The following is a 25,197-nucleotide window of genomic DNA, read 5'->3' on the forward strand; positions in this document are numbered from 1 at the left end:
TGCACAAGTGATGTGCTTCCTGCTCTCTGTGCTTAACTGTCCACAACTTAATATTCGCATCTGCAACTGATGTGTGTAATGCGACTGGGACATATCAATGAATTTCTCCACACAATAGGCAGGGGTTAGCAACAGCATGGAAAATAGTTAGCATGCCCTGCACAACATGTATGAGCCAGCCGTCTTCCCTGGCACGAGCTACAAAATAAAGGAGATTGCTGCCACTACTCAATTCACACCAGTCTTTCCTCATGTGATCACACAAGTATGTGGCACAATTCATTAGAGTGTGAATCCTTTGTGCAATAAAGTTTCCTCTAAATCCAAAATGCGTGTGCGAGTTTGTTCTTTCTTAACTCCAGGGCACTCCGCAGCACACGTACTGCTTCCATGCCCAGCTGTTTCACACATGTACAACGCTCACTCAGCTGCTTACACAGCATTAACATCTGATACCCTTTTCCCACAGAAAGAAAAGGCTAAGCCAAATTGGTTATATCATCTACCACAAGTTGAACTAACGGCTATATATCTTTTCACTGCATTGGTTCCAGTGGGTTTTTTTTAACTATCAAAACCTTTGCAAAATATTTAGGATGAACACATTCTCAAACTTGAGCTCTATCCTGAAAAGAAACACAGACTGTGTGCCTTATGTTTTGCCAGTCTATGATCTTCTTCATTTCTAAAGGCAATGGAACTATGGAATAGTAACAAGGCCAACAACTGGGAATAGTTTTCCTCACTTGGCTGCCATATTCTTGCAAACACCGTCTGGAAAACTTTTGGGAGCAATCAGGGAACCAGAAGACAGCTGTCAGCTCACAGTGAGAAGTCTGCCTTGCATAATATCATTTTTTATTGTTGGAGAAATTGCCTGAGAAATAAACATGCCAGGTTTGCAAAAATTAGAAAGTATTTTTAGGTCTGATATGAAACTGAAAATGGATCACTTTTTCAGTAGAAGAGATAAGCTTCTCTCTCATACCGAAATCAGTGGTGCTACAAAAGTGCATTGAATGGTGATAATAATAATCTGCTTAGCATTCTGCAGTATGATCCTCACCTTGTTTACTTAGAAATAAACCCTAACAAGTTCAATGGGGCTTACTCCCTGGTAAGCTTGTTTAGGATAGAAGCCCTTTTTGCAGAATGCTGTGTAAGCTTGGGTTTGCCCTCACAACATAAAAAAATGTAGTATAAACACTGACAACTGAGAAACACTGCCCTGCGAGCGCTCCAGTTGGAGAACAGCCTTTACCAAAGGTGTCATGGGCTTTGAAGACACTCAAACTCAGGACGCAAGGGAGAAACATGCTAAGAGGAAAGCATGCTTGGCAAATCCACACCAGAAACCAATGTCCCCACTGTGGAAGGACGTGTGGATCCAGAATTGGCCTCCACAGTCACTTACGGACTCATTGTTAAAACCATGTTTACAGAAGACAATCTTACTTGGCTACGAGTGAATGCCGAAGAAGCAGCAGCAGCAGCAGCAGCTAGGCAGGTCACAATGGCTGCAATCCCTGTACATATTTATCTGGGAATGATCTAAATGTATTTTATGTTATCATTTTGTGTTTTTATGTTGTGAACTACCCTGTGATCTTCAGATGAAGAGCAGTATACAAATTTAATTCATAATAATAATAATAATAATAATAGGATTTACTGTTGAACAGACATGTATAGGATTGTGTTGTATAATTCTGAGGACTGAGATTGATATGCAGTAACGTCAATAGCTACGTAATGAGCCACACAAAGGTTGATTTTAATCCAAAGGCCAAAGCTAAGTTCTTCCCTCAACCTACTGCACAATGCCTTTGTTTTATTGCCTATGGCAATATAATTATAGGAGAAGCCAGGAAACAAGCCACAAAGTTAGCTCTGAAGGGCCTCCTCCTGATCTCATGCTTCATAAAAGAGGGTCACTGAATTATTTATTATTTGCAAAGCACCTTTAATTTTCAGCTTTCCACCTGTGCATGTATCTTACCTGTCCAATAATCTCTAAATGACTCACTGCTAGATATCCAACATTTCCAACAATGGTGGTACAGTATTAAAAGATACAGCTCCTGAGAACAATAAATTTAATTTCAAGAAGAATGCCTTAACTGGGCTTATCAAAATGAAATGTGTTTTTAAAAAATACTGTGATGTAATACATACACAGAGGACCATCCCTACCATTTGTTATGGCTGCCTCAGGCAGCAGAGGCTGAGGGAAAGGAAACAATGGTGAGGTGTTAGAGGACAGAGAGGAATGTGCCATGGGGTGGTTTGCCTTGCCCAAAGCTTGCCTGCTGCTCACCAACACAAGGGAGGACACTGGCCTCTTGTAAGTAAGTACATTTTTATTTATACCTCACCTCTCCAGCCAAGACAGGCTCAGGGCGGCTAATATCAAATATCAAATACATTAAAACACAATTGAACAATTGATTAAAATACAGCTTAAAAATTAGAATCAGGATAAAATGAAATGATTGCCCACGAATTACAACCATAGGGGTCGGGAACCTCAAGTATATCCAGATATCCATGTTGGTCCCACATGAGCCGATAAAAGGGCCAAAGAGGTAACTTACAGGGTCCCACAGAGGGGGGTCAAACTGGGCCCAGACCGAAGGCCAGGCGGAACAACTCCATCTTGCAGGCCCTGCGGAAAGATGTCAAGTAATAATAAAGTTGCCAGGCCGGTCAGCTTCTGTATATGAAATTGAGGTGTGGGGCTTGTTTTTTGCCTCAGGCAGTAAAACATCTTGGGCTAGTCCTGCACGCACAACTATAACCATTTTCTTTAAATAATAAATAGCAAAATATTCTTACTAGCAAAAATTAGGCTGAAAATTGTGATGCTTTTCATTTCAGCTTCCCCACTCCACCAGCAAACAGGAACAAGGTAAGTACTCTTCAAAATGGAGAATGAAGACTCTCCTCACATTTCTAATCACCATTGCTCTTTGCTGAGGCCCTTCCACTGATTAAAGATGTTTAGTTCGTTAATCATATTCCTTTTAACTGATTTAATCAAAGAATAAGTACATTTAAAGAGATGTTCAAAATGCTTCAAATAATAAAACAAAAATGCTCTTCCCTCTCAGGGCCAAAGTTGACAAGAGCAGGCCCTGTCGTCTGACAAGCATGACAAGCAGCCAGTCTTCCTTCCAACACTGAAGCAGTAGAGGTGGGTGGGATCATCCAAGAAGTTGCTAGGAAGGAGAGAAATGCTTGACATCTGGGTGGCAAAGGGTTCTGAAATGCCTCAGCCACTTGGGGCCAAATCAGCAATTCCATACAACCCTCACCCACCTGTCTAGCTTCCAAACAGAAAATAGCAAGAAGGGAAAAGTTGACACAGCTCAAGGCTCTCTATGCATCTTTGTGCAGCAACGCTCAACAGTGCACACTCCTGCCATCACTGTCCACCTTCAGGAAGACGTGGATACCATCTGATGTAGGGGAAGCCATCTGATGTAGGGGAAGCCAAAGTGGTGTCCTTCCAATGTGGTTGGACTGCAACTCCCATCATTCTTGGCCATTCACTTGTTCACCTGGGCTGATGGGACTTGGAAGTCCAGCAGTGTCAGAGAGGCACTATGTTGACTACATCTGAACTGATGGAAAAGGTGCAGCTTCTTCTGTAACTCTGCTGCAGAGATGGGGGTCAGGGAAAACACCCCACAAGCTTCTGCCAGCACACAGCTTTTAAAGGTTTTCTAGGTTTCCCAGGATTGGCCACATTAAAACCAAGCTCTTGTGCTATGTTCCACTTTAAATTATATACTTTATATTGAAAGATGTTTAAGTCTCATTGCTTGGGGGATTTTTTTTTTAATCACACATTTTCACAAATGGCACCTAAAAACAAGCCCACTGATGTACACCCCACTTTTCAACGATAAAATTAACACCCATCATATCCTAACCTGAAAACTCTCGTGTTAGCATTTAGAATTGTACAATGTAGTGGAGTATTTGTAGCTAATGTACTAATATTTGATTCAGCTGTTCTACCTTCTCCCACTCTGTAACACAAAGTGAAGATCTTCATACTTTTTCTCTGACAGAAATTAAAGTAGAATCCCCTCTTCTCCCACTTCCCCGAACAGCTGAAAGAAAAAGAGCTTCGCCTCCTTAGACAATCTCTAGTCAATTTTTAACATCGTTCTGCTCTCTTATCGATTGCATTTTCCCCCTTGTCTGCCCTCTGGGCTTTTCAGAAAGAGGCGTCCCACACTGTTTCTGCGTGATTTGCATAGACTGTTTTACTTCCTGGTACAGACGAAGCCTGTTCAGCAACTTACCTGGCAGAGGAAGGCAGTGGAAAACAGAGAGAGAGAGAGAAAAGGGAGGGGAAGAGAATAAGTCCTAAGAGAAGAAGGACCCTAGCAAGGCTAGGGTGGTCCTCGCTGCCTCCCTAGTCATCTTCTGGGGTCTAAGGTAAGTTCTCAAAGGTCCTTCCACCCCACTTCCTTATATATTTCTCCCTAGCTGCTGACCCACTTTCTCTCATGTGGTTTGTTCTTCTCTGTCTGGGTGTGCTCTTCTTGGCTGCCAATTCTCTCCAGTAGCAAAAGGGCTGCGCTTAAGAGCTTTGGTGACCACTTTGCAGGTAGTTATATCTGATTATCAGTGGGGAAGACAGATACTTTGAAAACACAGAAAGTTTGCTTCTGTCGTCCTGTACATCTGCAGTACTGTCGTGGGGAAATGTCAGGCCTTGCTACAGCAGATCCTCACAGGTTGAGAGACCATGGCTGTGATTCTTCTGCTCCTCCGTATATGCAATGCAAAATGAGCTTACTTTAACATATGGGTGTGAGAAGCGTCGACCTCTGTATGGCTTCCAATTTGTAATGGATTTGGTATTTTCAAAAGGTGTGTTTTTACGGGGCTCACAAGTTATTGCTACTAGTTAAATGATTAAGCAGTTAGTAATGTTAGTGGATTTAATGGTCAGAGATAAATAATAGATAATAGATAGAAATACAAGATAACAAATAGAAATACATTAATAAACAACACACACTTTTTATGGGAGAGGGACATTGTCACAGACCTATAGCTGAAGAAGGTTGTTGCTAGGGTTCCATGCCTTAGACTGCTAAATGTTTCTATGAAATATGCAGAACTGAGTGCTGTTGAAAGCAGAATAGTGAGATTGATGAATAGTTCTTTTGGACATGTATCTTTTGTCCTGTACTCTTTTTAATTTAAGAAAAATGCTGTGACAAAAGCATATGAAGGCAAGTGTAATTCTCTTATTCCCTCTGCCTCTCTCTCTCTCTCTCTCTCACACACACACACACACACATATATATATTTATATACTCAATAGTCTGCTTCCTCTCTTTTCTTCACATGTCTGAATCCTAGCTATGGGCCTGTCTTAAACAGCATGAAACTGAAGGCCTTTGAAGTGGGAGGAATTTACCTAGTACGCCATTCTTCACTGTGCATTCTTTCTCTTCCTGTCAGAAAAGGTTTAATCAAAAGCAGGCTGGTTTAGCGAGGCCTGTTCTTTGGAAATCTCGTAGGCTGACACAAGCCTTTAAGCAGGAAACTACCCAGATTTCAAACAATCTATGTGAAGAATTGTACTAAGCAGTGTGAATTTGGAACTGAGCATGAGAGTAAGATGTGATCTTTCTTAAATGCTGAATCTTATTATGTTATGCATTTCAGCCATCAATATGAACTCATCCATGATAAATTATTAGCTAGTTATTAGCATCTGCTTCTCTTACTACTCATCTACTGCATCTTGGAAGCCTGAATGACTGTTATCCATTGGCACAGTCATTTAGTTATCAACATTGCTGTGCCTCTTTGTTTTAGCTAAGGGGAAATTGCTCCCGTGCTTCTGGTGTTTCCTAGTCCTTCAACCACGCTGACAGGCCAAATGGAAGATCGCCTCTCTGTCTGGGCCTTTTGCAACTCAGATTTGGAACAGCCTACTCACAAAAGCTTGAGTTTTCTGCCAAATCTCTCACTGAAGACCTCCAGAGCAATTTGCAGAAGGAATTTGTGTTGCATAATGTAGTTTTGACAAGGAAGGGAGAGAAAACATAGGAGTTAATAGATCCTAAATTGTGTTAATGCAGACAATTTTGAGCTAGACTGTTCAAGAGTGTAAGTCAGTATAATGCAAAAACCTATGGTCCCATGCTTTCAAGAATCTGTGCATATCCACACCTTGAACAGATGATCAGTGCTATAAGTTTTCATAGCAGTGTGCAGTGGTTTGAGTGTGTGGCTAAGACCGGGGAGGCCCTGGGTCAAATCCCCACTTAGCCATGGAAAGCTCACTGGAGAACTTTGGGCCAGTCATGCTCTCTCAACTTAGTCTACCTCACAGGGTTGTTATGAGGATAAAACAGGGAAGGGAAAGAACTGTGTATGCCACCTTGAGCTCCTTGAAGGAGAGGTGAGGTAGAAATGTAATAATAAATTAAATAAACCATAGAATTGCAGAGTTAGAAGGGACCACAAGGGTCATCTAGCCCAACCCCCTGCAGTGCAGGAAACCTTTGCCTAAAGTGGGCCTCAAACCCATGACCCTGAGGTTAAGAGTCTCCTGCTCTATTTTTTATAACATTGGCACTGCAGCACTATTGTTACTTCCCTGCCACACTGATATATTCATTGTATATTCAGATGACTTGGGAAGTGGTGGGTTGAAGACCGTATTATAGACAGAAGTGGGAGCTGTTTAAACCAGGATTGAATTACTTTTGCCCCAATCCTTTGGAAACAAAAGTCAGATTGAACTTTCCTCAAGCTGAGGCTACAGTATGAAAATGTTCTCATGGGTCTTTTATATTCTCTTCCAACATCTCTGCAGTTACAATAAAACCTCATTGTGACCACGAAACAACAAAGGAAACAAAAAAACATTCATTTTAAAAATAAATTGTAGAGTGATTGTCTAGTTGCAGTGTCCATTTGATCTCACTTTCTGCTACTAATGGGTGCTTTTTTCTTTCCATGTATTTTTTTGGTTCTGCAGTCCTTTGGGAAAGGATGAGATTCAGCCTGATATTTTAGAGGTTAAAGAAGGAAGAGGGGGGACAGGATTGTCCTCTGACCCAGTCAGCAGATCTCCTATTGTATTTCATTTAGGAGTAGATTTCCATCATGCCTGTTTATGTTCCTCCAGAGAGAAATACATTTTTAAGTGATTATCTCTGATGGTGTGGAGGTTACTACAGTTTAAGTCTACAGGACTCTAGGTATGTGCAGGCAGTTTTCAGTGGTTTCTCCTCAGCAGAAACTGAAGAAGTTAAATTGGATTTGTTTCAGTTTTAATATTGAACTTTTCCCTTTATGCAACTGCAAAATGAGTGAGGCTTGAAGGAACACATCAAATCATCTCTACTGGAACACATTATTATTCTTCCAAACTTGGCAAGAAAAATTAACCATGAATAACATGTGCTTCCTCAAATTAAACGCACGGATTTTTGGACCAGAGAGCTGCACAGGTCAGAATGGAGAAACAAACACTCACTTGTTAGGATCCTAAGTCCTTTAGGTTTTTCCCTCTGTGGGTAATAGCAGCTTTGGGAGGGCGCTGGCTTGATTTGGGGCTACAGTGCAAAGGCAAAGGCTTGCACCCTCCCTCTCCTGCATCACCTTCCAATCCAAATCTGCCACCAACTCCATACTTGGACATTCTGTGGCAAATTTATGTAACAAAATGCATCTCTGAACTCTAACTAAAACTTCTAAGGGGTTTAACAAAGAATATTCTCACCTCTACCTAGTTTTATGTGTTTATTGCCTCCATAAAAGAGATGCAATATGGAATTGGAAATTGCTAATTTAGATAAGTCACAAGCTATGAAATTCAGGGTATTTTACCCATACACTTAGAGCCCAAATGGATGCTGTAAAATGAAAACGCAGGAGAGCTAAAGTAGGATGTCCTTAACAAGTATTAACTCTTGGTTTTGAAGTATTATACCATGGAGGACAGTGTCAAACTAAATACATTTTTAGTAGCGGGGGATTTATTATTTTTTGTGTATCAGAGACCCTAAAAAGTATGAAAGGTCCTTTGGGAAGGTGTAATAGCTAGAATGGAACTATTTTATAAATAAAATCATAGTGGGGGGAAATGTGTGGTGTGTTGGAGTCAGTCACAAACAATATATTGCATAAATGAACCTTTTATGAACCTATTTTTAGTCAGAACCCACTTTTAAGAATAAAATAGAAAAAAATAGACCAGAACACCAGGTTCTAAGGAGCCAAACCAACACAGCATCTGTGGTGCAGAAGACTAGATACGAATGCTGCCACTAGACTAAGAATCCATATTGAGACATCAATGTGATCAAGAGTTTTGCTCTGATCCTCAGCTATGATATTTTTGTCTTCCCCTGCGCAGTTGCATCTGCAGTTGGTACATCTATCGACGGATTTCTTAAAAAATATTGAAATGGCGTCCCTAACAGGTTAGTATTTTTGCTTCTCAACTATGCAGAGTTAATTTAATTCTTCAAAAGCCATTCAACCAGTGATGATAAAATGTATCGTAATCTCTTGGCTGTCTAATCACGAATCACATCAGAGATGGGTAAACAGTGTGCTGCTTGCTGTGAAAAATTATCCTTGAAAGAATGCCAAATGCCTTCCAACACCGGCATAAAAACACACATCTCACCTGGAGACAGGGGCAAAGGGTTGGGTATGAAACAAAAAGATTGGGGGTGAGGGGCCACTCAATGTGGCTTGTGCCCAACTTAATTCTGCTTGCAGGTATCTGAGCATAGAATCATAGAATTGTAGAGCTGGAAGGGATCATCTAGTTCAGGGGTCAGCAAACTTTTTCAGGAGGGAGCCGGTCCACTGTCCCTCAGACCTTGGGGGGGCTAGACCTACCCTCTCCCGAAAGCATCCCCCCCTCCCGAAAGCACCCCCCCGAAGGACCCCCCTCTCCCGAAAGGACCCCCTGCCGCTGCCACTCATGCCGCCACTGCTGCCTCATGTTTGGCAGCATCTTTGTCCTCTTCCTCAGCCAGGGATCTGCGAGGTGCAGAGCCCAAGCCGCTGGCCTGGGCGGTGGAGGCAGCTTCCCTGCCGCCGCTGCTTCCTCCCTCTCGGCTCTTGGCCATACGTGGCTGCCTCAGTGAGAAGGAAGGGGCGTCACCCAGAGGCATCTCCAGCTTCAGATTGGCTGCAGAAGCTGCGCCAGCATCGCAGAAGTCAGTCCCCGCGCAGCAAGGCTTCTAAACCAGGCCGGTTTAGCGCAAGGACTGACCAAGCGGGTGGCAGGGTCCGCAAGGTTTGCGGGTTGGATTAATGAACCCGGTGGGCCACATCCGGCCCCCGGGCCTTAGTTTGCCAACCCCTGATGTAGTTCAACTCCCTGCAATGCAGCAATATCTAGCTGTCCCATATAGTCTCCTGGTATGCCCCACGGAGGACCTTACGGTCTGCAAATAATAACACCTTAGAGGTCCCGGGCCTCAAGGAGATTAGAGTGGCCTCAACCAGGGCCAAGGCCTTTTCAGCTGTGGCCCTGGCCTGGTGGAATGCTCTATCACAAGAGACCAGGGCCCTGCAGGATCTGACATCTTTCCGCAGGGCCTGCAAGACGGAGCTGTTCCGCCAGGCCTTTGGCCAGGGTCCAGTCTGACTCCCCCTTTCTCCTTATAAGAACTTGCATGAAAGTGGTCCCCCAACTTTTCTCACAGGCTCATACAAGATCAGTATAAACAGTTAGGCCTGGTGAGCATTTAAGGTCCCCATCCCTAATTTGCAGGTTACCATCTGATTGGATTTCACTTTGATTCTGATTTGATTTTAGGATGTATTTTAATTGGTTGATTGCTTTTATGGTAATATGTTAAATATTTGATGTTAACCGCTCTGAGCCTTGTTTTGGCCAGGGAGGGCATGGTATAAATAAATTTAGTAGTAGTAGTAGTATGGGGATTGAACTTGCAACCTTGGCATTATCAGCACCATGTTCTAACCAACTGAGCTATCCAAGTTGTTCACAAGGTCAAACATCTTTGCTTGTATTTTATGCATAACAAATCAATAGACACTTTATACTGTATTTCTTTTCTGTTTTTAGGTGCTGCGATGGGTCGAAGTATACCAGTTGAACATGATGAAACTGGAGATTGGTCGCCATTTCCAGAGCATTCACTGGAAGAGGCTTTGGACCCTTCTGGTGAAAATATAGAGAACTTGGTGCCCATAGGATCTTATCCATCTCAAATGGCTTCTCATTCATTGACTAGGCAATCATGTTTCTGCAAGCACCTTAATCGTGTGGGTTATAATAATGCTGATCTGGAAGCGTCTAACCACAATCACCTGCAACGATGCCAGGATTCTAGAAGGGAGATACCTCCTGGTCCATTCACTGAATCAACAACTTCATCAGAACTTCATATTTTATCTATAGACAAAAGGAACCAGCTGCTGAGGTCTAGGCCTTCAGCTGATTCTCCTGACACCGGACACAATTCTAGTGGTCTGCAACAAAGCTCATCTGACATTTACCAAAATTCATCTGGTGAAAGTCAGGAGAATGCAAATCTAAACCAAACTCAATGTAATAGACCACCAGTAGACCTACGAACAGAAGATGCAGGATATGATTCTCAGCCTCTGGATCTTATGGGCATCAGGCAGCTAGAACCTCCATTGCCACTGACTTCCGTTTTTAACCTCCAAGACCTTCCAAGGCCTCTGATGTCCAGAGAGTTACCGCAGATGGACCCTCAGCCATATCCTGTGTTCCCACAACTGGCCCATCCTTCCCCACAATCTCAGTGGCATCCTAGATACTACATTCCTGGGGATTTACATTGCCAGAATCCATGTAAGTTAACTGGTCAGGTATTCGGAATACTTTTTTTCCTAAGTAGCTTAGAGAATTTTGCACAGTTTTTCCAACTATATTTAATCATAAGAAACGTGTGCTTCTGGCTTCTAGCATTTCTTGCCATCCACTTTTATGTTTGCAGTTCTTAGCTATACCAGTGACCTCATAAAGGCTGGGGATTCCATTCAACAAATCAGCTGCGCAGTTCAGATGTTTACACTTCTGAATGAGAAATCTCTGCTAATCTAATTCTCACATTTTGTGATCTGGCACTTGCCTTTCTCTACTATAACTTCCTGTCCTGATAATATTATATTTCCCTTTATTATTCTTTAATCACTTCCATCATTTTTCTCCTTGCTTTCTGCCAGAATTTGAAGATTCAATAGTTTTCTCTCCTATTATCAACTTGCTAAAACTAGACTAAGGGTATGCATCAACTCTGTACGTACCCAAAATTACAAGGCAAATCAGGGTGATTTGGGGAAGATTCTCACATTTCTGATTGCACCATTAAATGCCTTCTCCTATGGAGAGATCTCTAACATATCCCCAAAAATCTGTGGTAGGAAGTGTCTACCCCCCCAACTGACCCTTGGAGTAACAAGGGCCTTACTAGGGGTGATATTTCCTCTACCAACCCAGTCCTTCCTGGCAATTAATGCTAACTTTCCACCCCTCCTTCCCCTGAGCAAATCAATGTAGGGATTTCTTTCCCTCAACACCCCTGCCTTCCCTCAGTTCCCAGGTTCATGCTGTAATGCAGAAATTGTAATGGCTGTGTTTAGGGGAGGAAACATGAAAGGTGCCCTGCTCCTGCATTAAAACCCCTATGGGTATCTGCCTACAGTTTATCAGGCTCCACACTCTGGAGGGGCTGCAAGTTTCATTCACTTCTGTGAAAAGTTATAGCTGTTTTTAGATTCCCTGTTAGAGTGAATTTACCCACCTCACTGTGCCTCATCTTCCCTGGGGGTCTTATGGCTTTTATAGCCATCTGCCAGTGTTGTTACCTGACAGATAGTTGGATGCTATGTCCTCTTTCGTGTCATCCCTGCATTCTGGCACCCTGATGCTTCCGACTAGAAGCAATCCCACCACGTGCCCATAATGTGCCACATTCTTGCGCAAAGCTGCACTAGATGAAGATTTCCATGTCGAGAAATGATGATACAGTGGTACCTCGGGTTACAGACGCTTCAGGTTACAGACTTTGCTAACCCACAAATAGTATCTTGGGTTAAGAACTTTACTTCAGGATGAGAACAGAAATTGTGCAGTGGCGGTGCAGTAGCAGTGGGAGGCCCCATTAGCTAAAGTGGTACTTCGGGTTAAGAACAGCTTCAGGTTAAGAAAGGACCTCCGGAACGAATTAAGTTCTTAACCTGAGGTACCACTGTATTTGAGAAGATATAAGTGATAATTAGGAGGATAGTTGAAAATGCACAGGAATCCCCAGGCCTGGCACAGTCTGGTTCATCGTGCCTTTCCATGGAAGTGTTCAAAGTTTGAGCCACTATCACATCAGATTTGATCACCCCACTTTCCATGCTAAGAAGACAAAAATTACTTGCTAAATGGACCCGGGCTACACCGCCCCCTCATTTCTCACCCTGTTAAATATATACTAGTTTAACAGTGCTACTTGAACAACACTTTCTTTAAAACATGAGCCATTATGTAATTTGAGCCATATTTCAAGAACCTCCCCCCACCCCACAAAAACCCCAAACCAACATACTTGTTCAGAGCTGGAAGGCAGTATTTTGCTTACTAACTTCCTATCTTCTACGAGGCATAAAATGGCTTCCTGACAGCTTTTCACATTTCCAATGATTACTGGGCAATCATCGCTCACAATAGGGTTTTGTACTTAATGTGTTCTAATGTGCACCTTCTAGACAGAAACAATCTAGTGTGCTGTGCTCCCAGGCAGCCATCTAGCCAGGGCATCTGCTCTTTCATATTCATAATAGACTCAGCACTGCATTTCAGCTGCATTCTCTCAATGATAATGCCTTCTGAAATGAATGTTACTTTTGCAAGGGAGTTCCTAGTATTCAAATCACAGGTATGTGATTGCTGGAGGTGAAACCAGCTCATATTCCCATGGAAGAAAGGGCAAGATAAATTGCTGGAGCTGTAGCATTCCTAGTTCTTGCATTTCCTTCACAAGTCTTATAGCTTTTTGAGTTTATGATCACACCAAAGTGAAGCACTTTGAGACTTTGTTCATCTCAATGAGTTAACATGGCCTCTAAGGTCGCAATCCTCCACACACTGATCTAGAAGTAAGCCTCATTTATTTATTTATTTATTTATTTATTTATTTCCAACATTTGTTTCCCACTTTTCTATAACTCATAATCAAACTGGATTATAGTAATCAATCAAAAAATCAAATGCTTCCTTTGGTGTCAATATGCAAAGGGTTGCCCTGTTCCTCTATCCTATTTTTTAGTTTGCTGAAAGAGTGCTTAATTTGGCCAGGTGTTTTCTTAAAATCTAAAACCGTAAGAAAACCATGAAAAATACAAAACACAATCTATCTACAACTAACCAATTTTAAGTCTATTGATTTCAGTGGGATGGTGAAGCACATGCTTAAATCCCTAGTATAAATGCTTGACTTTGGCTGAATTGTGCCCAAGGTTTTCAAGGAGAGAAACCTGATTGCACTGTGAACTTAAACAAAAACAACCCTCCAGTATTGATGCTCATAATTTTATTTCACACCATTTTAGTCTGTTCACAACACTGGCAATTTTCTTAACTGTCAAGGTTCTCAATTCCAAATCTGCCATATCTTCCAGAGTGAGACAACATACTGCTAACCATTTCTGGAAGTAAAAAAGTGGATCATTCCCATTAGGTATACTGTGAACCTATTTCCATCACTCAACTAGTGAAGCGAACTTTACAGCCTGCCACTACATCATGGGCATCACCTTCAGCAAATTGGAAGTTCTGCTTAAAGTGACAGAGACCATTTTCTAGTACACAATTTCATGCTTAAACCTATCGATTCTAGTGGGTGCAATGTGCTAAACTCGTAGTTTGATCATATTCATTAGCTGTTTTGTTAAATTCTGTTGTTCAAAGGTGACTTAACTATGCAGTGGCTCAAGTTTTCCTTTTCTACTCTTAGATGGGCAAACACACTATCGACACTTCGCACATCCACCTCAACCACGCCTTCCTGTTCCTGGCCCTTGTGTAAGAGCCATCCATCCTGGCCGGCAAATAATCCCAAATTATTCCAGTCCTCCTTCTCCTAAATGCAATGAAGAAAGGTTCCCTGAGAGAGACAGCTCTTCTGGAGAATTTCAAAGATTGTAGTAAGTTTGTCCTGAGATTCATTGGAAAATTTCAGCTGCAAGAAGCTGGCGGAAGCTAACGCAAGCTTTTCAGAGGCTGTCTTGACTGTGGCAGTGGTGCTATTGGTATGCATAAGGTGTTGTTTTAACTGTGGCAGCTAAAGTAGGTCTAAACAGCCTTCCCCAATCAGGTGCCTTTCCAACATTTTGGAATACGGCTCCCATAACCCCTGATCACTGACTGTGCTAGCTGGAGCTGGTATAAAGGCCTGGGTGATTTACATTACCAGAATGCTTTTATACCACACAGAGAGGGTTTTTCAGAATGCCGAGTACGTTTATCTCTTTTTTGCTACATTTATAACCCAGTTTTTGGCCAATGCACTGCAGGAACTTTGCAATTTAAGATATTAGAACAAGCAAAATTAAAAGCTAAAATAATGAAGCACTGGCCACAGAATTCTTTTAGACCTCTGGTGGTCTCTTCAGGGGCTAGTGGCACATGCTCCCTGCCCTGGGCTTATTGTGGGGCTCGTGGATCTTTAAGCAGCCTCTGGAAAGATGCTGGAGGGCCTCCTAGAGAGACTCTCTTAGGCTATTTGTGATCTCTTCAGGAGCTGACAGCATGAGATCAGTCATGCATTGAGCCACCTTTTTATTGCTAAAGTGACTTTTTCATAAAAGGAAAATTTTCTCATTAAAAACAGGCCTCACACATGAGCTGTTAGAATCAGCAGCTTTTAACATTTTATAATGACTCTTCATGTTTTTCCTAGTGGCCAGTTTCAGAACCAACTACTGCATGGTGGAGGATCATCCAAGGCTTATGGCGCTCATGAGGACATCTATAGGTGCCCTCCTGATTCCATGGCTCAGCCTAATGGCCCACAATGCCCAGCTGCCATTCCAAGGCCTCCAAGTAATTTTGCAGTCAGGGGAACACTGAGGACAAGTAATTTGCCAGAAGAGCTGCGTAAGTCCCGCCCCCCACCGCCATGTTTGGAAAATTGTGTATAAAGCCGTAGCATTGGTTAGTGAAGAAAGTGGATGGCCCAGTCCTGGGAGGATCATACATACATAGAACCACACTCTCCTGCTGATTGTAGCAACTTCTAGTGCTGCCTCAGCCTAACAGCAGATAACACCAGGGCATGGCCTTTTAAAATTGGTTTCTTCTAGTTGTCCTGGAAGTGGATCTTTTTCACCAGAAGCCCAGCTATATCCTTAAAGGGCCTGAAACTATTCCAGGTGGAGACTGCCTGGATACAACTCTGCTAGGCCTGAGGTTCTTGCTACTCCCCATATTCTTGATTTAACCACATCCACATTTTGGGGTTCAAAGTAGCATGCAGTTCAAAGTACTAGGCAGGCACCATGCAATTAATCTGGAGAACAGACAACTAGAAGGATTAGGAGGAAGTGCCTGGAGTAGGAAGTGACATTTTCATGGCTTATAACAGTCGTATTTATGAACTTTCATTTTTTTAACGTTAGGGTCCAGGAATCATTAGGTGGTTGGAGAAGGAGCATTTTCCCTTGAAAGTGTCATATACTCTGAGGGTTTCTGCTTTTCAGAGCAGGGCCATGGGCCAAATTAAAGGTATTCTAGGTGTCTCTAATGGAGATGCCTAGCATGATCACAAGACACTGAGCCAGTTCAGCTCCATTGTACAAATAATAATCAACCCAGTCAGATGGGTGGAGTAGAAGTAATAAATTCTTATGACTATTATCTAAATCAAACAAGATAGAGCTAGTACTTTGAACAATACTTTGATCATCTCTCTTAGGTAAAGTCTTCATAACCTACTCTGTGGACACAGCTGAGGAGGTCATGAAATTTGTGAACTTTTTGTTTGTAAATGGATTTCAGACAGCTGTAAGTACTCTATTCTGGAAGGGTGTTTCCCTTTGCTGGAATTCAATCATGTATGAAATCGGTTGTCTATATCTTTAAAGCTTTGTCTTCCTTTTTAATGTTCCTGCCTGCGTTGATGAATCCTGTATGCAGTGGCATGTACTCAAACTCTAAATATATGAATGAGGGGGGAAGAGGCTTAGGTGGTGTATTTGAAATTCCAACGCAAAGTTTATGTAATACACTAAAGTGGAGTAAGGTTGTACTGACAATCCTTTGGAACATTGAAACTGTTTCTACATCACCTGTACAACACAAGCTTATGCAGTTTTGCTTGGAAGCAAGTCACACTGTGTTCAATAGGGCTTCAGGGCAAGTGTGGATAGGGTTGTATTTTCCCTCAAGGTCAAGGTTAAACAGGGGTCTAAACTTTGCATCACAGCCCAAACCCCAGGCAGTGAACTGTCTTGGAATACAAGAATCCTACACAACAGCACAGGGGACAAGATGGAATGACCTCACAAACTCTGAATAATGCCTCTTTTTTCTAGAGGGGGAAAGGTGTGATTCTTTGCCACTTTTGACAAATTGGGGTTCAATCTTGCAGAATACTAGGCAGGGTGATATGGAGCCATGGCTCAATGTTGCTAAAGACCATGGAGGGGAAGGCAGATGGTGGAAACTGAAACAAAGGATTGGATGGAATCAGAGGAAGACAGTACAGAGTCAATAATGCAGTAGTACAGAAGAACATTTTTGAAGCAGGAGGAGGAGCAGGAGGTCCAGAACAAGACCATTAAAATACACCGAAAGTGTATACGGTTTTTGCAGAATACACCTGCTGTCAAAGACCCATCTGGAGTCGGCCTCAGGTGACAGAAGGGGAAAATAATTAGCTGAGGTCCCTGGAGATTCCTTGTCAGCTGTGATATTGCTAGCAGAAACTTACCAAGCTGCAGAAATGCCCTGGCTCTTTGTGAATAGAGAGCCTTGTTAGACTATGTACACTTGCACCTCAGCTTTTGAACTGGGAAACTACACATTGAGGGCAGAACCATATTATGCCTTCAAAGCACATCCAATAAACATTTAAAGAGCATGGCTTCCCCCAAAGCATCCTGGGAACTGTAGTTTAAGGTTGCAGGGAATTGTAGCTTTGTGAAGAATAAACTACACTTCCCAGGATTCTTTGAGGGAAGTCATATGCCTTCAATATGCATTGAAGAGATACTTTGTGAATCTTCTTTGTTTTGATGGAGCTCTGCTCACAGAGCTGAAGAAATGTTAATATTTTCCCGTTCTTATAGATTGATATATTTGAGGACACAGTTCGAGGTATTGACATTATCAAGTGGATGGAACGCTACCTGAGTGATGTAAGTAAAGGGGGGAAAGGTGGTTCTTGTAGAAGCATTTTCCACAGGCAGCTCAAAGACAGTTTTGGGCATAGGAAGCTCAATGGCAATCCTTAAGGAATCAGTCCTTAAGACAATACTGGTAAGAACCCAGGACTGAAACAGAAGCATCTCCTGCCCCCCTTGTGACTTAATTATTCATGTTGTTCCTACCCTTGCCTCCCACCCATTCTGTCTAATTTAAAATGTGAGCCTTCTGAGATAGGAGAACTTGGCTTTCATAGATCTGTAAAATGCCTGTGTTAGCTACATATTTATTTGTTTAGGTTTTTAAAAGTTGCATGCAGAAGCAAAAACATTTGTGTTTTTAGCTTATAAATGCAAACAAAATAAAATACATCAGGCCTTTTCAAGCATTCCAAATACGTGGGGAAGGAGGGGGGCTTATGCCAGCCATGCCCCAACATCTTTGTGGGTGCACTTTCTATGTCCATTGCACACCCCACCCCAATCTTCTCAGGAAGTCTAAAAAAAGTTTGTAAACACTTTCCATTTCCAAATCTCCTCATGATAGGGAACACTATGCATTTTGGAACACTGGTTGACATAGAGGCTTTGCATAGAAGATACTGCTAAGTATTTTAGGATCACAAACGAAAGAGCACAATCCTAAGCATATCTGCTCAGAGGTTAAGTTCTACTGAATTTAGGGAGGCTTACTCCTGGCAAAATGGAGTTTAGGCTTGCAGTCTAAAGCATTTGGGGAAGGAGGACCTACATAAGATTAAAATAACTGTTGACAAGCTGTGTTCATTCCACAATGACATTGTGTTAGCGCTAAGTGTACAGCTGAAGGCAGAATTGTGCCTTCGCTTTAATTATTTAAAAATAAACAAGTTCTTTCCAGGGGGCCCAAACTGTGAAAACAGGCTCAAAAATGTTTCAGCAAGGTGAATTGGCTGCTCATGGGTGTGTGTGTGTGGGTGTGTGGGTGTGTGAACAAAATTCAGTTAAAATCCTCATTATACCTCTTCAAATGAAAAGTAAAACTTAATCAAGACACAATCTGAAGCTGGTGAGGCACAGCTGCTATGCTAGCTTCCCAGCAGTGAGCCACTACTGCTTACCTGGATGGGGAGGTGGCAGAAACAACAGCATGGCGACTCACCTGCCAAGAATCTGGTGTTGTGGCTCTGTCCCACCTGGCAAACTGCTTCTGGACACAGCAATTAAAGCACAGACTGAAAAAGCTCTTATGGGTTCTTTTTAAAAATCACCAGTGATGAGGGTGGGCATATTAACTTCCTGTAGAAGGGCATTCTGTAAATACGGGAGCCTCACTGAAAAGGCCATGTCCTTAGTTGCTGTTCATCTTCTTGGACCAGGCAGTAGGGCCTAAGGGGCTGATCTTCATGCTCAGGCAGGCTCGTTGTCAGGAGCTGGAGTCTGGTGCAGGTCAGCAATAAAACAATAAAGCACCTGATGTCAGTGAAGTTAACTCTTTATTCAAAGAAATAAAACAGCTCTGTCCTAGTGATCCAGGCAACTCTTCCAAGTTGGTCTTCCCTCAATGGGGCATTTGTGAGGAATGAAGGTCCCTGCCTTCCCTCTGCTCTCTAAGGCTCCTCCCCTGGTTCCTTCCCCAGCAGACTAAGGCTCCTTCATCTTGTCTCTCATTGCTCTACCCTCTTCATTCCTCTGTGTGTTCTGGGAGACCAGGAGGTGGGAAGCTGGTCACAGCAGGAGGGGGAGAGTTCCTGGATTCTTATGCAGCCTGCCTCATCTCTGTCTCCTGGTCCCCATCCTCTCCAGCCTCCACTTCCACCTCTGAGTCTGCACTGCCTGCTGCCACAGCCTCTTCCTGCTCACTAAACCATGTGGCCTCTTCAGCTTCCGACACCTCCTCCTCCCAGTGTGATCCCTCTTTTTCCTCTGACCACATTTGTTGTCCCACCACCAATTCCCTGGCTCTGAGCCCTCTTCTTCCTGGGGGTTCCCTTGCCTCCTTTAGGTCATCCTAAATGGTTTAGGACTTTAAAAGATGAAACCAGCACTTTATATTTGGTCTGGAAACAAACAGGCAGGCAGCATAACCAGAAGACAATAGGTACAAAACAGAAACAAAAGTAAGGATATTTATTAATGGTCACAATTTTATACAGGTCACAAATCATGGTCTATTTGAGCATAGAATTCAGATTCCCCTGAAATAGGGGACATATTCTACTAGAAAGAGTGGTAGAGTTTCAGTTAATAAACAGTAATGGTGTATTGTTTATGCATACATTATTTTTAGATTTATGTTTCTGGAAGATAACCTGGTCAATGCTAAAATGTATTTTTTTCCCCTCTCCATTTTAAAGTATGTTAAAATTTACTAGCGGAGAGAAAGCCTGGAAATCTGGTATGAGGAAATACAGTGTGCAGAGATTAGTTTTGCTTCATTGCCAAAATGCACTGGATTGTCTTATGCTTCCAGAGAACATCAGATCACGTATAATACAAACTGGCAGGTTTCCAAGCTGCTCTGCCCAACCACACTGCATTTTACAATTTCATAAAAGCGTCTTTCTCCCTGACAGAAGACAGTGATGATAATCATAGCAATCAGTCCAAAATACAAACAGGATGTTGAAGGGGCTGAATCCCAGCTGGACAAGGATGAGCATGGCTTACATACTAAGTATATCCACAGGATGGTAAGTGAGGAGGATGTGCTTGCCGTTTCAAAAGAGGTCTTCAGCTTCCCTTCTCCCAAATAACTGCCCTTTGTGTCTTGTCCTTCATCAGTCCTGCAGTTAAGTGCCGCTTTGTTGGTGTTCCCTGTTAGTACTGAGTGTTTTTTAGAAGCAGTGCTACTTGCGACTGCTCAGAAGTTCTGTTTGAGATAAATGTATATGACTAGCTGCTTGACTTTCTTTATGGCTTTTGCAGCCTGTTTAAATCCCTTTATACCCTTTCCCCAAGTCCCTTAATATGAGCTTATCTCATGCCTGCACTTCCTCATACAGATCCACTCCAGAAAGAGATGGGAATCCACAAACAACAGTAAATCTGACTGCCTGACCTATGAAAATAAGCATGGGGCAGGCGGGGAAGGAAATTCCCATCTGAGCTAGTGTATTCTCTGTCTCCATGCATTTGATCTGTTCTCCCTTATGGCCCTCCCATTGCCACAGAAACTCAGCTTGCTCACACCCTCACAAAGTCTCTCTAGAGTTTCTTCTGATCGGATCAAATAAGCTGCCAACAAATTTCAGCTGGGAGATAAGTACAGTAATAAGTAAAAGAACATCCACCAGTGAATCAGACTTCTTCAGGTGACACAAAAACATAGGGCCAGACTGTGAAAAAGAAGCACAAGTCTTGTTAGGGAAAGGCATAATTTCTTCAAACATTGTTACAATGAACACTCCTAACAGGAGAAAAAGCTTCCTGATTTAGAATCATAGAATTGCAGAGTTGGAAGGGACCCCAAGGATCATCTAGTCCAACTCCCTGCAATGCAGGAATATGTATGTGGCCTGTATATGTATTGAACCCGCAACCTTGGCATTAGCAGCACCATGTTGTAACCAACTGAGCTGGGCAAAAGTTTCAATAGGTCTGTGGACTTTATCCAGCATGAGTCCACTTTGATTAGAACCACTGTAATTAATGGACAATACTTACTTAGGTCCATTAATTTCGGTCTACTGTATAATGCAGCTGGATAGAACCTAGTGAGTTTCTTTCTTCCAACATTGCTTTGCATCAACATAGGATCATTTTTGATGAAGGCTGTATAGAAATTTAATCAATCAATCAAAAGGCACAGTTCAGCAAAAGCTATGTAAGCCTAAGTCATATTCCACTGCTTTCAGTAGGACTTAGTTGTGATTAATTATGGCTGGTGATTTAAGATTAACCAGACTCTTCACCCAGATACCCAACTGGTATTTGCAATATCTAAAATTTGTGATATCTATATCTTCAGGCAGCACACAAGGAAGGGACAGTGGGGAGCTCAGATCCTGATACAATTTCTGAGCTATAAGTCAAGCACCTCTTTCTTTTCATCATGATACTCATTTGAAACATGGGAAGTAGCTTGGAGAACCAACTTACAAGCCTAGTGTCCCTGGTTTCACCAAAGCCTAGGAAACATCTGTGTGTGCACAGCAGGTCCTGAGCATCAGTTGTTACTAATCCAGATTCATTTCAGACCAGAGATGGACTCTAGGGGGCTCGGAAATCAATCTGAATTGAATTAGGACAGGGGGAATTAAACCCCTAAGCTGGTCAAAAGTCCAGGTTATTTCAGAAATCAAATACAATTCTATTCTGTATTGTTGTCAACAAAACACATGTTTTGTAGTAAGGAACTGATTAATTTTCTTTTTTATATTATTTAAAACACATACACACAGATTTAGATATCATTTTCTAGTATACCTAAACAGCAGATGAGAAAATACAATTCAACATAGTGTTAGGGGTCTTCAGTCAAGAATATGCATCAACGGGTTGCCTGCACACTGCGACAAATGTACTTGCAATGTGGAGGTGAGGGGGAAAGGGGAACAAGACACAATTTTGCCACCTCCAAATATGTGACTGGCACTGAGAATGCTGAGCAGGGCAGGGCATGTGAAGCATAACCACTGGATTCAGGAAATGTGATACAGCAGACAAGCTGAACAGGAATGGGCTCCAGCACAAAGAACGGTTAGAGGATAAGAATGCATAACTCTTACAATTATATGTGGGCTAATGTTGTTTTTCATATTTTAGATGCAAATTGAGTTTATACAGCAAGGAAGCATGAACTTTAGATTCATTCCTGTGCTTTTCCCAAATGCAAAAAAGGTAAAGAAAACTGATCAATCATGCTATTTTTATTTCTTTTTACAACCCGAGACAAAAACCTTCAAAAGCCTTTTTTGAATGTTGAATAAAATCATGTTAGTATTTGAAGTGGCACCTTAGACAAATGCTTCATAACATTTTTAGATAAAGGTCTAGTTTGATTTCAGTAGTGTGCTTTTTATTCAGTGTGACTGGCACAATTTAGCCTGTTTTGATGGAATATACCCATTGTTTCTATTTCCCCTCTTTGAACTTATATATGAGGTAGCCTTGAACCCCTCTACTCAATATAGTACCAAACACCTGTTTGATGAGCAGCTGTGGAGACACCTTACATGCAGCCTGCTGGTCCTGTCAAAGATAGGTAGCAATCTCACAGCAGTCTTTAGAAAAGGAACAGAGCAAACTGCCTTTGTCCCCATCTTTGTGCCATACGGGGAAATCTCACAACCAAGTATCAACTCTTTCCCAATTTCCTCTTCCCAAATCCCACTGAGATGATCAGGCTGTAGGAATGCTGTTTTCTCCAACCATTTGGATTAGTGGGGATCCACTGCCGGGGGGGGGGGGGGTAAGCAGTCTCCTCAAGTGTGATTACGGGAGAAGTTATCACTTACTACAAGATCCTCTTTCTCCATGGAACTTTGCTTGCCTCCTCGGGGTGCCTTCCTCACTTGGAGGGGAGATTCTGCTATAAATGAATGTGGTGATGTAAAATAATTTCCATTGTCCCTCAGTTTGAAGGCTGGGACTGTGTCTACTTTATGTCAGTTAAAGAGCATTAAAACTAAGTGATGGTTAATGCCACAATGTGCTGACAGCAATGTTTCACACAGGTGATTTCTACAATGAATTATTCAAATTGCACCATAAGCTGAGAGGGGACCCAAAGCATGACTAATTGCTTGTGTTTTGGCAAAGGCGCTTAAGAAAGGGAGGGAGGGGAAGGTATATGCCTGTGACTGTGATGCCTTCAGGTTTCTGAAAAGCTGAAATACAGAACGGAATTTAATCTAGCTGCCTTCCACCCTCCCTCCCCCACAGGAGCATGTGCCTACCTGGCTTCAGAACACTCACATCTACAATTGGCCCCAAAATAAAAAGAACATTCTGTTGCGGTTGCTGAGAGAAGAGGAATATGTTGCTCCTCCGATAGGACCTTTGCCCACTCTCCAGGTTGTGCCTTTATGAATGTCCATTAAAGTGCATATGAAGCAATCGTTGTATAACTGTTGGCTGGCAGCCAGGGTTTTCCTGGCTTCCCCTTCTAGGGTGATGAACAGCATGTGCACACAGACACACACACTAGAATTGTCTTGGGTTAATGCAAGCCCATGTGTTTTCTTTTATTCTGAATGTTTCCTTCTGCAACTGATCAGGCACGTTGCTTCCCTGGCAGTATTTAAACAAACTGCAAATGGAAATAATGTCTCATCGCTTTGTCTTCTAGCAACTTGCTTTCGAAGTCTGCGGCACAGCCAGTTAGTACAGTGAGTGGCACTGTAATAAGCAAAACAATTGCATTCCTGTTTCCTCTGGGTTCCTTTTATTATTGGCCAGCTGTTCTTGCATTGTGCAATGGTCTCCTGCAGTCATTTCACATACACAATAAAACTGTGGTCTTTCGTATGGATTGCTATCGTTCTCACTGTAGAGAAAGACACGAGTGTTTCAACAGTTTAATTGTGGGTAAACACAGACATTAACCCCCTCCCCAAGGTTAATGGGTCTCTCTCTCTCTCTCTTTGAGTGTGTGTGTGTAATCTTTTTCATACATCATGGAATTTTCTTTGCTGGTTTGGCTGTGAACCATAGCATAATGATTTTATGCTGGATTCGGGCAGCATAAACTGTTAAACGCCGGTCAAGCACCATCTGTGCTCTATTTGAATACCCTACCACTTATTAGGGTAGAGCTGCACATTACACTTGACATGCGGCTACTCCCCCAAACAGCATCCCCTAATGTCAGTCTCCCCTATTACATGCAGAATTGCTTATCCTGTGACATGACAACTCCATGAACTGCATTTCTTTACCAGTGTCAGCTGGGGATACTGTATGTAAACCCGAGGGATCTTTATTGAGAAGGCAGCTGTTGACATGGGTGGAGGACAGTTAATGGCTACATTCCCTGTTCAACAAGAGATGGTAGCTTACCCAACCCACCGCAAGCCCAATAGAAGCATGAGGTTGTGTTGTTTTTTTTACAGGATTGCAACTGGGATGATAAGGCTTAAAGCTCACCTCCCTGTGTGTTGTGGTACTGATCAAACTCAGGGTTCCATAACTATTGCTCATTACAAATATAAATAAATAAACACCACCTATGACTGATTTAGCATTCTGAGTAGTTCTGCCCTTAGACTGTAACCTACGGCATATTGGGAAGTAAGTTCAACTGAAGCTGACAGAACTTCATTCTGAATAAAGCTGAACACAGAATAGGTTGGAAAAAGTTTACTGCTGGTTTGACTTAATTAAAACTAGTGTGAAAGGGAAAAGGAGGCCCGATAGTATAGATCATGAAAATGAGTCTCAGAACATGCCAGGAGTTGAAGAAATATTACCATATATTTGCTGCCCAAATCCATTATTTTTCCATGTAAATAACAACATAACAAATGAGATAAGCGCTCAGTTAATTAATGAGTACATTAAGGCTGCCATTCTTACCTAGCAGAAATTATTGATCTGGGGTAATCATGAAGGTAGAAAGTTGCCACAAGAGCATGTTTAGAATGAGAGAATGTGTCTTCCCCCACCACCCACCAAGAGTAATTGGATTTATATAGGAGCTAATGCAGTGCAGTTTCCCCTCTCAAAACAGTATTTCAGCTGACGCACACACAAACCTCTAACTCCAAATTGAATGCCAATTTCATTGTTCTCTTCAGACCCCTAAACACCCATACATTTTGGGCACATTTTATTAAAATGTTAGGGACATAGTGTATTCATACA

At 42.3% G+C, this 25,197-nt stretch overlaps 1 protein-coding gene across 4 annotated transcripts; it reads left to right on the forward strand.

The window, feature by feature from the left end:
- The first annotated feature begins 4,290 nt into the window (after positions 1-4,290).
- On the forward strand, positions 4,291-23,866 carry TRAF3IP2 (TRAF3 interacting protein 2). 4 transcript variants are annotated; one of them, XM_083433672.1, is made up of 11 exons: positions 4,291-4,449; positions 7,169-7,493; positions 8,402-8,468; positions 10,097-10,852; positions 14,004-14,193; positions 14,949-15,145; positions 15,963-16,051; positions 17,338-17,406; positions 19,968-20,084; positions 22,159-22,233; positions 23,278-23,866. In XM_083433672.1, the coding sequence occupies exons 3-11, from the start codon at positions 8,453-8,455 to the stop codon at positions 23,422-23,424; spliced, it is 1,656 nt and encodes a 551-aa protein (XP_083289798.1). In that variant the 5' UTR covers positions 4,291-4,449; positions 7,169-7,493; positions 8,402-8,452; the 3' UTR covers positions 23,425-23,866. The 4 variants fall into 4 exon arrangements, with proteins under 4 accessions (XP_083289798.1, XP_083289799.1, XP_083289797.1 ...); XM_083433673.1 differs by having other exon boundaries at positions 7,169-7,241; XM_083433671.1 differs by lacking the exon at positions 7,169-7,493.
- The last annotated feature ends 1,331 nt before the right edge of the window (positions 23,867-25,197 follow it).

This window comes from Podarcis tiliguerta (assembly GCF_965153285.1).
Source record: "Podarcis tiliguerta genome assembly, chromosome: 3".
Classification (NCBI taxonomy): domain Eukaryota; kingdom Metazoa; phylum Chordata; class Lepidosauria; order Squamata; family Lacertidae; genus Podarcis; species Podarcis tiliguerta.

Excerpts from the sequence above, each read along its gene's own strand:
- TRAF3IP2 (XM_083433670.1), top strand. The coding sequence starts at position 8,375 with ATGATATTTTTGTCTTCCCCTGCGCAGTTGCATCTGCAGTTGGTACAT. Across the intron at positions 10,853-14,003 it reads TTTACATTGCCAGAATCCAT|ATGGGCAAACACACTATCGA; the intron begins GTAAGTTAACTG and ends TTCTACTCTTAG. Across the intron at positions 14,194-14,948 it reads GGAGAATTTCAAAGATTGTA|TGGCCAGTTTCAGAACCAAC; the intron begins GTAAGTTTGTCC and ends TGTTTTTCCTAG.